This window comes from Triticum aestivum, chromosome 2A, assembly GCF_018294505.1.
Source record: "Triticum aestivum cultivar Chinese Spring chromosome 2A, IWGSC CS RefSeq v2.1, whole genome shotgun sequence".
NCBI lineage: Eukaryota > Viridiplantae > Streptophyta > Magnoliopsida > Poales > Poaceae > Triticum > Triticum aestivum.
The window spans coordinates 743,526,458-743,539,187 of NC_057797.1; the positions used below are offsets into that span (position 1 = coordinate 743,526,458).

A 12,730-nucleotide genomic window follows, 5' to 3' on the forward strand; every position below is an offset into this window, starting at 1 on the left:
TCTGCTCGCACCTACTGCCTGCTAGCACCACCAAGCCTAGCGCTCTGCTCTCAAATCAATAGTACACCAATTTTATTTCTTCATCTGTGGGAGCGAACTATGACCAATAGTCATATACATAGTGTCATATACTTCTTTACATTGTGATTGCTGAGAAGTTTGTTCCTCAAAGTGTGCGAGACGCTTGCGTAGTCTGTGCTTTTCGTACCATGCATATACATAGTGTCATAACTGAACGGGCCCCTGCATCGCCTAACCTAGGCGACATGGGCGGCGATCGATCCACCACACCTTTAACCCCGTCACCGGTTCCTCCCCCCCTTGCCGCTGCCGGAGGCCAGCGCCAGACAAAGTCTGTGCGGTGGCGGCGGCGGCGGGGCCTCTCTCTGTTCTGGCGGCAAGACGGCGGTTGGTGGATCCTTATGCAGATTGGATCGGCCAGAGACGGAGCCCCGACGGCGGCCGTCGGATCCGTGGATGGCGGCGCGTGCAGCGGCGGGAGCGGAGCCTCGGCAATGGCTATTGGATCTACGGATGACGGCGGTTGCGGCATGCTCTTGCTCGGTCAAAAGACCCGGTGACAACAGCCATAGCAGATGGGTCCAGCCTGGGCGGTTTGCATGTCCAAAACGTGCTCAGATGGATGGATCCAACACATGCTGTTTGCATGTCCAAAACATGTTCAGATGGATGCAATCTAAGTTACTGGTCACTGCTTCCTTGTGTTGTATGTGAACGTGATCCAGCAGCCTGCTCTCGGCTATTACATCTGCCGGTGCCTCGCACAAGGACGTACTTAGCCGCAGAGAGGAGCACCAGGACGCGCCAACCCCTCGCTTGGATCCGGCCTGACCATGCCAGCGTCGGCCGATCCGTCACCGAACTGCGGATTTTGGTGGCCATCATAGGTTCTTCGCAGACCGACGACGGTAATATGCCTTTTGTGCTTCAGTTCGGGCAATGACACCCCGACAGGCATGGGCAGGGCTCTCTTCGGCTAGGTGGGACGGTGGTGGTGTCGATCATTGTGGCGACCACCCCGACATGCGGCAGTAGACTTTTTGTGAAGCGCGGTGATCACCGAAAGGTCTTTCTAAGGGTGCTCTCTCAAGATCCGGTGGTTTACTTCGGCGGGGAGATAAAAACTATGGACGGCGCCTTGACGCAAAGGGATTGGTTGTGCAGCACCTGAGCACATCGCATGCAACTGCTGGGATCGTGAAAAAGTGGTTGTGACAACACATATGATGTCGATAGTGGTGCTGCTTGAGCACCTGGTCTTGAGCTCCAGGGTGAAAGCCTAGGTCTGACCCGAGTTGGTTATACCTGGCAATGGCGATGCTTTTACATCGTTACCTTCTTGAAGGCATTGCTCAGATATGCTCGTTCAGGTTATTTAGGGTCAAAACCTAGATTCTGACCTTGGATGGTTGGATCCAGTGACGGCGGCGCTTGAGCGCCAGTCCCTTCCTGAAGGCGTTGCTGTTGAAGAATCTCGTCGGTCGTGTGATGTCATGAGATGGTTGGTGCGGATACAGTCACCGATTTAGTTTGCTGATCACCGATCTGATCGCTTTTGTGTTTTTTTATCGCCTGTGCATAGCTTTGGTCTTATTTGACTTTGCTATTTATTGGCGTGTTTTTTTATATGTGTGCGTTGATGTTGGCTGTGTGCATCTTAGTTATGCAGAGACCGGGTGTGCGCTCATTATATTTGTATTCGCTTGATGCTCCATTTTAAACCAATAAAATTTACCCTTTGTCAAAAAAAAACTTTTTTTATAAAAAGACAAGCAAATTCTAGGAGGCCCCGAATGCTTGAAGTTGCTTGTCTCTTTATTCCTTCTAAGCGAACCTCTAGAGACTCCATTCATACTTTACAGTACAAGCGGCATCTAGTTTTGCTCACGGCGTGGCATAGACAAGTGTCCTTTTACATTTGAAGAATGGTCCTGTAATAGATGGTTGGTTTTAATATATGGGTTTTGGCATTTTCGCAAGAAAGGGTTTAATTTAAGTCTTGCAGATGCAATTACTCCCAAATACACGTCATATTTATTTCTTTTGTTTGTTTTATCCTATCGAACTCACCTCCATGTATTAGATACATTCATACATGACAAAAGGTACTTACTCAAGCATATACAATCAATAATCACCAACGCCACATACAAACTTATATGGGACACCCACTACGCAGCACCCATGCTACAGGCATCTCATAGCTATTTAAGGAATCTTTATTTATGATAGTTAAGAACAATAATCCTCTAGTGCTGCAGATATAGTCCCGCTGCTTCCATGATGGCTTGTTCCAATTTGTCACAAAACGATGGGCACTCCATGTTTAGTGCTCCTTGACTTCTCTGTCTCAACAAAAATGGTGAGATGAAATGGTTAGGCCCCTGATAGCAAAAGCAACTATTTCTGATACATGTAAGTGTAGATTTTAACACAGAAGCAACACACACAAGGACGTAGATTCATTTAAAATAGTACTCACTCTGTTCCTAAATATAGGGTGTATAGTTTTTGGCACGGAAATTAAAAAACACACGTGGAGGGAAAATTTCACAAGTACTGGGCGAGATTTCACTTGACTAATTGACATGAGAAAATAGAGGAGCTTGTCTGATATAAAGTAATGTAATCAAATTTCTAAAAAAATTATCCAAATAAGTGATGCAACGCAATACACCTTATATTTTGGATTTTTTCTCAAAAATCTATACACCTTATATCAAGGAATGGAGGGAGTAGTATAATTCAAAATTTTCGGTTTTTTTTGTGGTGAAAGATGCTTGAGAGCGTGATGTCCGTGCCAAATTCCAGAGCATTTGGACATCTGGGTAGCTCTCAACAAAAAAAGATAAATTTGGGGTCTATAAAAATATTTACTATTTGTGCACTGCTCGGACCTGATTTTTATTACTCGGATGTCTGAATGCTCTCATACTTGACACGAACATCACGCACTCAAGTATCTTTCACCATAATTTTGTTTAAATTTTATAGTATCTATTTTGAATTTACTATTTATAGGGTGTAGATGAGCTCGGGAGCCGAATTGGATATTCCCACAAACCAGTCAAATATTTCCTGATTATTTAAATCATGTGTGCGTGAAGAAGTCATGCATGTTTCACATATCAGGACAGTACATTAATAAAAACTCTATTGGCATGTTTTTTTCTTTTGAGTTTGAATTGGCTTGCTATTCAGTACTGCACAATAGTTACACCTATTAACATATTTTATTTGCTAAAGGCGATAAAGATATTGTTATTTCTGAGTTGGCCAGTATACATCATCTCGAAAATAGTTAAAGAAAAGGTATCACGGCAGACTGAAAGTACTAGAAAACGAGCATGATACTATACCTCTAGAGAACCTAAAGGGCCTCACGTATCACCTCTACAACATATGGGTGATTTACGGAGTCTCTCAAAAAAGCCTCTCTTCATGACTTATGTTTTGGAAATCTACCAAAATGCATAAAACATGCTCCTAAATTCTAAATTTCATTTTATCTAAAATAAGTCCACATTTCATGGTGTTAATAATTTGGTTTCCAAGTAGTACGTAACTTCTAAAGTGATGCAAAACGTATCTTTACGATTTGGTATGACACTTTTAAGAGAAATAAATAATAACTATGTGTCATGTGTGGTGATCTATGATATGGTTATTCTTTACTTTCAACTTTGTAAAACCCATATACCGATTTTAAAAATTAATAAGGCTTTTTCAATCGTATGTTTGAAAGATGAAAGTGTAAACCCACAATGTATTTGTCAAATATCCCATGCATTTACAATATTGGTTGCACTGTTCTTGAAATAATAAATAAATATGGATTTGGTTTCTGTTTCGAAAGAAAACTGTGTGGGCTTCCTTACGTTGGTCCCTCTGATAAATGAACATGGGATCAACCTGAAGTTGCACTAGTAGATAAAGGACATAATGTGAGACACATTAGTCCCGGTTCGATTTTGGCCCGGTACTAATGGTACCATTAGTGCCGGTTCAAATGGCTATGCATTAATGCAGGTTCATGTTGAACCTTTAGTAGCGGTTCGTGCCATGAACCGGTACTAAAGGGGTGGTGGCAGGCTGGCGTCAGGTCGGGGCCCCACGATCACCTTTAGTGCCGGTTCGTGGCACCAACCGGTACTAAAGGGCTAACCTTTAGTACCGGTTCGTGCCACGAACCGGGACTAAAGTCCCGGTTGGAGACACAAACCGGGACTATAGGGCAATTTTCAAACTCTACCCCCTCCCCTTGTGTATCGCCATTTCAGTTTTGAAAATAACAAAAGAAAATGATAAAAAATTCAAAAAATAAAATTCTTCAAGATCTAGTTATATTACTACATCTACTAGTTAGGAAAATTAAAAAACTTAAATTTGGACATGTTTTGCAAGAAGTGTTATGAAAAAGTAAAACGGCCATAACTTTTGCATACGATGTCGGAAAAAACGTATAATATATCAAAATGTTCAGCACGAAAATCCGCATCCGATTTTGACAGCCTACAGCCTATTTGCAATTTTTTAGAATACTCAAATTCCAAAAGAAAAAAAAGATATGCTCAAATTTTAGTTTTTTTGGTTAAATCTGGTCAAACTATGGTCAAACTACTTATTCAAGAAGTATTAATGTTACTACATAATTATTCAAGAATATTAGTGTTACTAAATAATTATTTCAATTTTTTGATTTTTTTCAAATCTGGTTAAACTATGGTCAAACTGGGGTCAAACTTATTCAAAAAAATATTAGTGTTACTACATAATTACTGTTTTTTAGAATAATAATTTCAAACTCAAACGGTGAAATGTGTGACCTAATGCTCAAGCTAATCTGCTGAAGGTTAATAGGATTGACATCTTACATTTGTTAGGAAAACAACAAGTGTAGACTTGGAAAGTAGGGGAATAGAACTACGAAGTTAAGCGTGCTCAGACTGGGGGAGTGAGTGGATGGGTGACCGGCCAGGAAGTTAGACAATTTGGAATGAGTGATCCACACTTGATAAGTTAAGATGGGTGATTAGAGACTAAATCATCAAATAATTTAGAAAATTAGAAATCAAAAAAAATCAAAATTTTTTCCAAAATTTTTAGAATTTTTTTCCAAAAAAACACCTTTAGTACCGGTTGGTAACACCAACCGGTACTAAAGGTCCCCCATACCACGGCGCGAGCTCACGCCACGTGGTGGGCCTTTAGTGCCGGTTGGTGCCTAGCCGGTACTAAAGGGGAGGCTTTTAGTCTCCACTCTTTAGTGCCGGTTGCAGAACCGGCACCAAAGACCCTTACGAACCGGTGATAAAACTCCGTTTTCTACTAGTGCTGGACAATAAAAATTATCCAACCAACTTTTACTTAGTCTTGGTCGGCAAAAAGCCTAACAGTGGCATCCATAACTATTATTGTAGAAATCCATCATGAATATCTAGACACTGCCAAGACGGTTTTTGTAAAATAAGAAACAATTAAGGTTGTTTTCTACACAAAACCAACTCAAAACTGGGTTGTCCCTTGAGACATAATAGTCTCAATCTAGTCTTTCTGGCACCACTTTGTCAATCCTTGTCGCCGACCCTGTGAAGAGGCCCCTACTGTGGCCGCCACAGTCGCCCTAAGGGAGCGAGGTGGTGCAACCAATTATACCAGGTCTGGTGGGTATGCGGCAGCTCTTTCGAAGAAGATTCTATAATGCATATGCACATTGATTTTGCAACTATGGCTATTAATTTTGCAATGCCTGTGTGCGCTTCTTAAGTGTAGCGAATGTTATTTTGTGCAAACAAGGATACATACACACCTCATTGCTATTGTGCCCTTTCGGTGTACAACACAAATCATTTTATGTAAAGAGTATTTTGTGTGGTGCAACTAAAATGCCACATCGGCGACATGTCTCTATTTTAGTTGCTCTACACACAAAAATCGGACAAAAACGCATTCTCACGCCGGTTCGAGTAAGACTACCTTTGTGTCATCTGCATCATCTGTAAGTTTGCCATTTATTTGAAATGCTTTACATTTAGTAAGTTGTTATTCGGTTAGAAATCTATGTGTTCTGCCTGTATGACTCATTGACCTGTAAGAATTCCCATATCTTATCTCTGAAGCTCAATTCCAATGACAGTGCTGACAGTCACATTGGAACGTGAAATCTGAGTATTATTGAGAAGACATCAGGGTCAGCACATAACAGATGGTTGAGCATATATAGCTCTACACAGTTGGCGAATCTCCTAGGTAGGCTTAAACAGGCTTGAGCCTGCCCTCCAGCGATGCCAATTTTTTTTAGTACTAGTTTGAAACTTCAAGGCCCAGCCCAGCCACTCAATAGCCCTTTCCAGCCCATCAATTTCCAGAGCAGAGAACCATCTCGTGCAGTTGCTCACTCGCCTGGATTTACACTGCCCTAGCCCCTAGCCGCCGGCGGTCGCCGGACCCCTCCTTCGCGCTGCCGCCGGTCGTCGGACCTCTCCTTCGCGCCGCCGCCGCCAGCCCACCTCCCCAAATCGGCGCCCAGACTGCTCTCCCCTAATCTGGTCATTTTCCCCTCCCCAAAACGGCGCCAGACTGCATCTCCATCTGACCCGTGCCCTCCCTAGCGTGGCCGTGGATTAGAGGAGGGGGGGCTTAGTTCATTGTTGGGCGCCTAGGCCATCCGAGCTGCTGCGCCATCGGGCTGTTGCTCGCTGCTCTACTCGACAGCTCCTGAACCTGAAGGTTGTATTCTGTACTGTAGTCTGTAGTTCTATACTCTGTAGTTATTTGTAGCTAGCTATTTGGTTTCCTATTTGGCTACTAATTCATGCTAATGAACTAATGGTAGCTAGTTGTTAAAAGTGGTTAGTTAAACTGTACAAGTACTAGAAAAGAGAACCAATATGGCTAGCTGTGTATATAAGATTAACCTAGTACTAATCGCTATTCTTGTTTGTAGAAATGAAGAGAAAAAGAACTTTGCACAGCTGGTTTGCAAGCAATTCAAATGCTCCCCTTGTTGTTTCCGAACCCAATGCTCGTCCAGTTGATGTTGTTGTTCAACCAGCCTCTATTGAGAACATAATTCATCCTACTCCAACAAATGAGAGCACTAATCCCTCAACCGATGTCGATCAGAGCACTAATCCCCATGCAAATGAGAGTACCAATCCCCCAACTAATGAGAGCACAAACCAACCACCAAAGCATCATATACTGGAATTCCATCCAAGTCAGATTTTTGGTGATCTGGCTGATCAAATACCAATAGAAGATTATGCCCCTGAAATTCGAAGTGAAGTGAGAGGAGCTTATTTGTTGAAACAAAGAAACAAAGCTACTGGGCATAAATTTGAAGTGGGATTGGATGGTAAAATTTGGAGATCCTTTCAACCACAATGGCTAGATAAGTTTGATTGGTTGGAATATAGTGTGAAAAAGGAGGCTGCCTTTTGTTTCCCTTGTTTTCTTTTCAAGAATCCATCACAAGCGGCTAGATTTGGCAATGATGTATTTATAGTAGATGGTTACAAGCGTTGGAAAACTGCTTTGGGAAATTTTAGGAAACATGTTGGTGGTCCATCTAGTTACCACAACATTGCTGTGGGCTTATGTGTTGATTTCAGCAATCAAAGGGCCAATGTGGCTACCAAAATGCGAGTATACAATAAAGAGGCTGATATAAAATATAAAATCCGCTTGACTGCATCATTGGATTGTGCAAGGTATCTCATAGCTCAAGGGGAAGCTTTTCGTGGACATGATGAATCCTCCAATTCCGTCAACAAAGGCAATTTTAGGGAGTTCTTGGACTGGTATAAGGACAAGAATAAGGATGTGAAAGATGCATTTGATAAGGGGCAAGGCAATGCACTTATGATATGTCCAGATATTCAAAAGGACCTTGCTACATGTTGTGCATTGGAGGTAACCAAAGTCATCAAGGAAGAGCTTGGAGATAAGAATTTCTCGATACTTATTGATGAGGCTAGAGATTGCTCAATAAAGGAGCAAATGGCAATAATTTTGAGGTAATGCATATGAATTTCTGTCTTTAACTTGTAGCTTCCCAAATTTGCATAGTCATTGTTCATTTCTGTCTTTTAACTTTTATCTTCCCAAATTTACAGATTTTTAGATGATCACGGGAAGCTTCAGGAGAGATTTCTTGCTATTAAGCACATCACAGATTGTACATCTGCCGGAATTAAAGAAGCATTGGTCCATGTGTTGGAGTACCATGGCCTGCCTATTAATAGGCTACGTGGACAGGGTTACGACGGGGCTTCAAATATGAGAGGAGAATTCAACGGTTTGCAAAAGCTAATTCGTGATGAGAGTCCATATGCTTTCTTTGTTCACTGCTTTGCCCACCAGTTGCAGTTAGTGGTTGTCACAGTGGCTCAGTGTTGTCCGGTTATTGCTGATTTTTTCAACTACCTTCCCTTGATAGTGACTCAGGTGGGTTCATCTTGCAAAAGGAAGGATGCATTGCTTGCAAAGCATCAAGACAACTTGATAGAAATGATGGAAAATTAGAAGATATCATCTGGAACTGGGTTACATCAAGAAACTAACCTAGCTAGACCAGGAGCTACTCGTTGGGGCTCACATCTTAGAACCTTACTTCGTCTGTACACAGTGTGGAATGCAGTGGTGGATGTGCTTGCAATTGTGGTCGACGATGCCCGGAAACACACTTCTCAAGGTGGAGCTTCAGGTTTGATCATACAGATGGAATGCTTCTAGTTTGTGTTCATCATGCTATTCTTAATAAACTTGTTGAGTATCACTAATTTGCTATCACAAGCTTTGCAAAGAAAGAAACAAGATGTTCTTGAAGCCTTGCGTTTGATCTTGGATGTGAAAGAAGCTTTGCAAAATATGAGGGATAATGGGTATGAGTCATTATGCGACCAAGCAAAAAACTTCTGTGAGGAACATGGCATTGAGGTGCCAAACATGGATGATCTTGTTGGAGCTATGGGGCAATCTGTTCGCAGCAAGAATAAGGTGACTCGACATCATTATTTCAAGGTTAGCATATTCAATGTTGCTCTTGATGCAACTCTCACCGAGATGAATCATCGATTCAATGAAGTTAACACCGAGTTAGTGGATTGCATGTCTTGCCTTACTCCAACCAACAACTTTTCAAAGTTTAATGTTGACAAACTTATTCGACTTGCTGAAATTTATGCCGAGGATTTTACACAATCTGAACGGCTGTTGCTAAGAACTCAACTTCCAACATTTCTTACAAATATTAGGAGAAGTGATGAATTCAATGGATGTTCGGATGTTTCTACCCTTGCTCGGTTGATGGTTCAAACAACAAAACATAGAACTTTCCAATTGGTATATCGCCTCATCGAGTTGACGTTGATTCTTCCAGTGGCAACTTCCTCGGTCGAGCGATTTTTTTCAGCAATGAAGATCATTAAAACTGATTTACGCAATAAGATATCGGATGATTGGCTCAATGATTTAATGGTGTGCTATTGCGAGAAAAGGATATTTAAAAGTATTCCCGATGATCAAATTATGATACGATTCCAGAAAATGAAAGATCGCAATGGACATTTGCCTCGTGAGTACAATGTGATTTCTTAGAGGTATATCTCAGTTTTACAAGTGTTAGTAGTCACTTATTGATGCCATATATTGGTATACCATTATATTGCTAATACTTATGCTAATTTTGACAGATGGCTTCCAGTTGGATAATTGGGCATCTATTTCTATATATTGGTTTCTAGTTGTTCTGCAATACCATTAGTAAGCAACATTACTATCATTGTTGTTGCTTCTCTAGTCTTTTGTATTGGTGTGTGCCCAGCAGTACTCTGGAAAATTCTGAGCTAATTTGGGGGTACAAGATTTCATATTTCAAAAAATTCTGGCAAATTTTAACCTTCTTTGGGCAAAAGAATTAGGAGTTAGTGGCTTTTTTTTCTCACCCCGTTAACTTTGAGCCCGCCCTCGATTTTCTTCCAAGATTCGCCACTGACTCTACAACATGGGCACAATAAAGAGTATCTGACATCAAGACTCTTCTCCTCATCGGCGTGATTGGTCGACAAAATAAACGGCAACACATTACCAACAAAACAGATATGTTTATTTATTTGTTTGCTCATTACTACTCTATATATTTTAGCTAGCTAAGGACTTTGTTGCATATGTTGGTCACAGACATTTGAAAAGATATGAACGTATTATGAAGTGCAGCGGCATTATGAGATGAATGTGGATGTGGATGTGGATGTATATGTGATATGATGAATTTGCAATGGATGTTTACCATGATTTTCTTGTGGATTTGGAATGCAGGGCTAGCTGTAAACATATGTTAATTTTCAGCCCTAAAATGAAAATACAGGCATTTCTAGGGTAGAAACCGCCTATAATACCATACTATTGGATGCAATTGATCATAGAATACCCCATGCAATTCACAAGTATTGGAGGTGGTTTTTGTCTAGAAACCTCTTGCGGCAGGAAATTATCATAGACGGTTCTAGAACTGCCTCTAATACTAGGAACTAGGAGTATTATTAGCGACTATTTCCTAGAGGCGAAACTCAAAACCGCTTGAGAGTTGTGTATTAGAGCCGCCTCTAATGTCTGTTTATATGCTTGAGGGCGGCCATTTACTCTGTTCCCCGGCGAGCCACTGCTACCCCATCATCATTTCCTGGGGAAAGGTCCCTTCAAAACCACCTTTGTCTCTGGCTGAGAAGTTCCGAGGGGCATTTTGCCACATTGAATGCCCTTTATTTCACATGGACATTATGTGTACGTGGTAGTGGTCTGTGGTCAACCCTCCAAGCATGCAGGTAAGGACGGAGGCGGCGTGGTAGGACCCTCCGGTAAATCACTTACTGTACGTACGGTAGGTTCCAAATTTCTTCTGAAGAACTGTGAATAACTTGGCAACCTTCAAATAGAACTATGATAGTCTGACAGATAACCAAGGTATAAAACACGGCATACAAGATACAACAAGGCATGCGTGACCATATGAGTTTACAGTTAATATCCAATATTAGAAACATGTGTGTAACTCGTAAATGCTATGTGCGTCGTGCTATGCAAAGGCTGGACGATTATATCACCTTGATGCATCAATTGAATCAAGATGTCTTTTATCAAAAAAGAAATACTGGTAAATGCTATGTGGTGGTATATGATTGTGGTGTGTGGTGTATGCATCCACCTTATGATTAGTATTAACAGAAAAAGATTTACCTGAAGATGGAGGTTATAGAACATTTTGTTCCCAAAGGTGGAGGAAGTCGATGAACTGATGAGCTGAAGTCCTTCGTTCTCCAGTACATTGATACACCTGGAAAGAGGTAGAGCTGTAGCAGCATCCGTATCTCTTGACACGCTGATCTGAACCATGATTTCCTTGTCGTTGAGGCAAGTAGCGGACACAGTTGGAGCTATGCTGCCGCTCACGCTCAGTACCCCTGGTTTGCAGTTGGCACTAGCCAGTTTTTCTTTCTTCTTCTCCAGATTCTCCACCTGTTTCTGCAGCTCGGGGATGTACTTGAGCGCTCGACACACCGTCGTCGGAATGCTCAGTTTCTTCTGCAGAACCACAAGGCAGCAAAGGCACATCAGGAACTCTTGATTCCTCTCATGCTACCTCTCCTGACACTAATATTATAGATATAGCTATAGCTTACAGTGTGGTCGGTGTCCGGGAGGAGGGAACGGAGAGAGAGGTAGAGCTCGTTGAGCTGCTTCCGGCGGTCGCGCTCGTACGCGTTGTGACTGAGCTTCTTGTGGGAGCCGGGCCCGCCGGAGCCGGAGCCTGACGATGCCGCGTTTGCCGGCCTCCCGGAGAGCTCGCGGACGATGTCGTCCTCGAGAACGTCGAGGTCCAGGTCGAGGTCAACGTCGAGATTCGGCCACGGCGGTGACGGTGGCAGCTGGCCGGAGAAGATCTGCGCCTCCAGCGGAGAGAAGCTGTTCGCGGACGGGTCCCCGTATAGGTGGTGATCCATCACAGGCAGTTGGGCAGTATTTTTGGAAGGCTGCAGATGGAACGTACTAGCTAGCTACCTAGCCTTGGCAATATTCTTTGTAGCGACCAGAAGTAGCGGCCAGTAGTAGTAGTGGAGTTTCTAAAAAAAAAAGCTACTAGTAGTGGAGAAAGATATCCTGAATCCCTAATCCAATTTTTGCTGTGATGATTAAAATTGACTATCAATCATATATAGGCCCAATGGAGTAGCCAGTTCCAAAGTCATTGGCTTATATTTATAGAGCGAGAGATGATGTAGTTTCGGTACTACAATAGACCTCCCATTATTAAGTATTTTGATTAGAGATGTCATGCAGTACTATTTTAATACTAAATCTAAATTCGAAATCCTCTTAACCAGTATGATTCTTGATCACTTGGAAGAAGAGACGGAATGGGAAAAGGACAGCTACAAAACCTCAGTTTAGCTTTCCCACAAAATCCTCTTATCACTTATAGAAGACGTTTTTTCTCCATCGTACTACTAGTTATCTTTTAGTCACATATTTTATACTCAAATTTTAATGACCACAAATATTGTAGCCATGCAAAATACTAACTGCTACCGATTATGCTAAGAAATAAACTATTGTCTAGCATGTTTTTTCTTGACATCTCTATTTATGACGTGGAGGCTTATGAAAGTGATGTTTTCTTAGGGCACATACAATGGTGTCATCTTAGCAA

General features: G+C 42.0%; 1 protein-coding gene across 1 annotated transcript; it reads right to left on the reverse strand.

Moving 5' to 3' along the window:
- Positions 1-2,042: 2,042 nt before the first annotated feature.
- LOC123186359 (protein IRON-RELATED TRANSCRIPTION FACTOR 2) lies at positions 2,043-12,050 on the reverse strand. Its single transcript, XM_044598136.1, has 3 exons — positions 11,703-12,050; positions 11,260-11,604; positions 2,043-2,366 (listed from the first exon to the last, which is right to left on the reverse strand). Exons 1-3 carry the CDS (start codon positions 12,021-12,023, stop codon positions 2,271-2,273), a joined length of 762 nt encoding a protein of 253 aa, XP_044454071.1. The 5' UTR covers positions 12,024-12,050; the 3' UTR covers positions 2,043-2,270.
- Positions 12,051-12,730: the final 680 nt, after the last annotated feature.

Excerpts from the sequence above, each read along its gene's own strand:
- LOC123186359 (XM_044598136.1), bottom strand. The coding sequence starts at position 12,023 with ATGGATCACCACCTATACGGGGACCCGTCCGCGAACAGCTTCTCTCCG. Across the intron at positions 11,605-11,702 it reads TCCCGGACACCGACCACACT|AAGAAACTGAGCATTCCGAC; the intron begins GTAAGCTATAGC and ends GTGGTTCTGCAG. Across the intron at positions 2,367-11,259 it reads TCTATAACCTCCATCTTCAG|AGAAGTCAAGGAGCACTAAA; the intron begins GTAAATCTTTTT and ends TTGTTGAGACAG.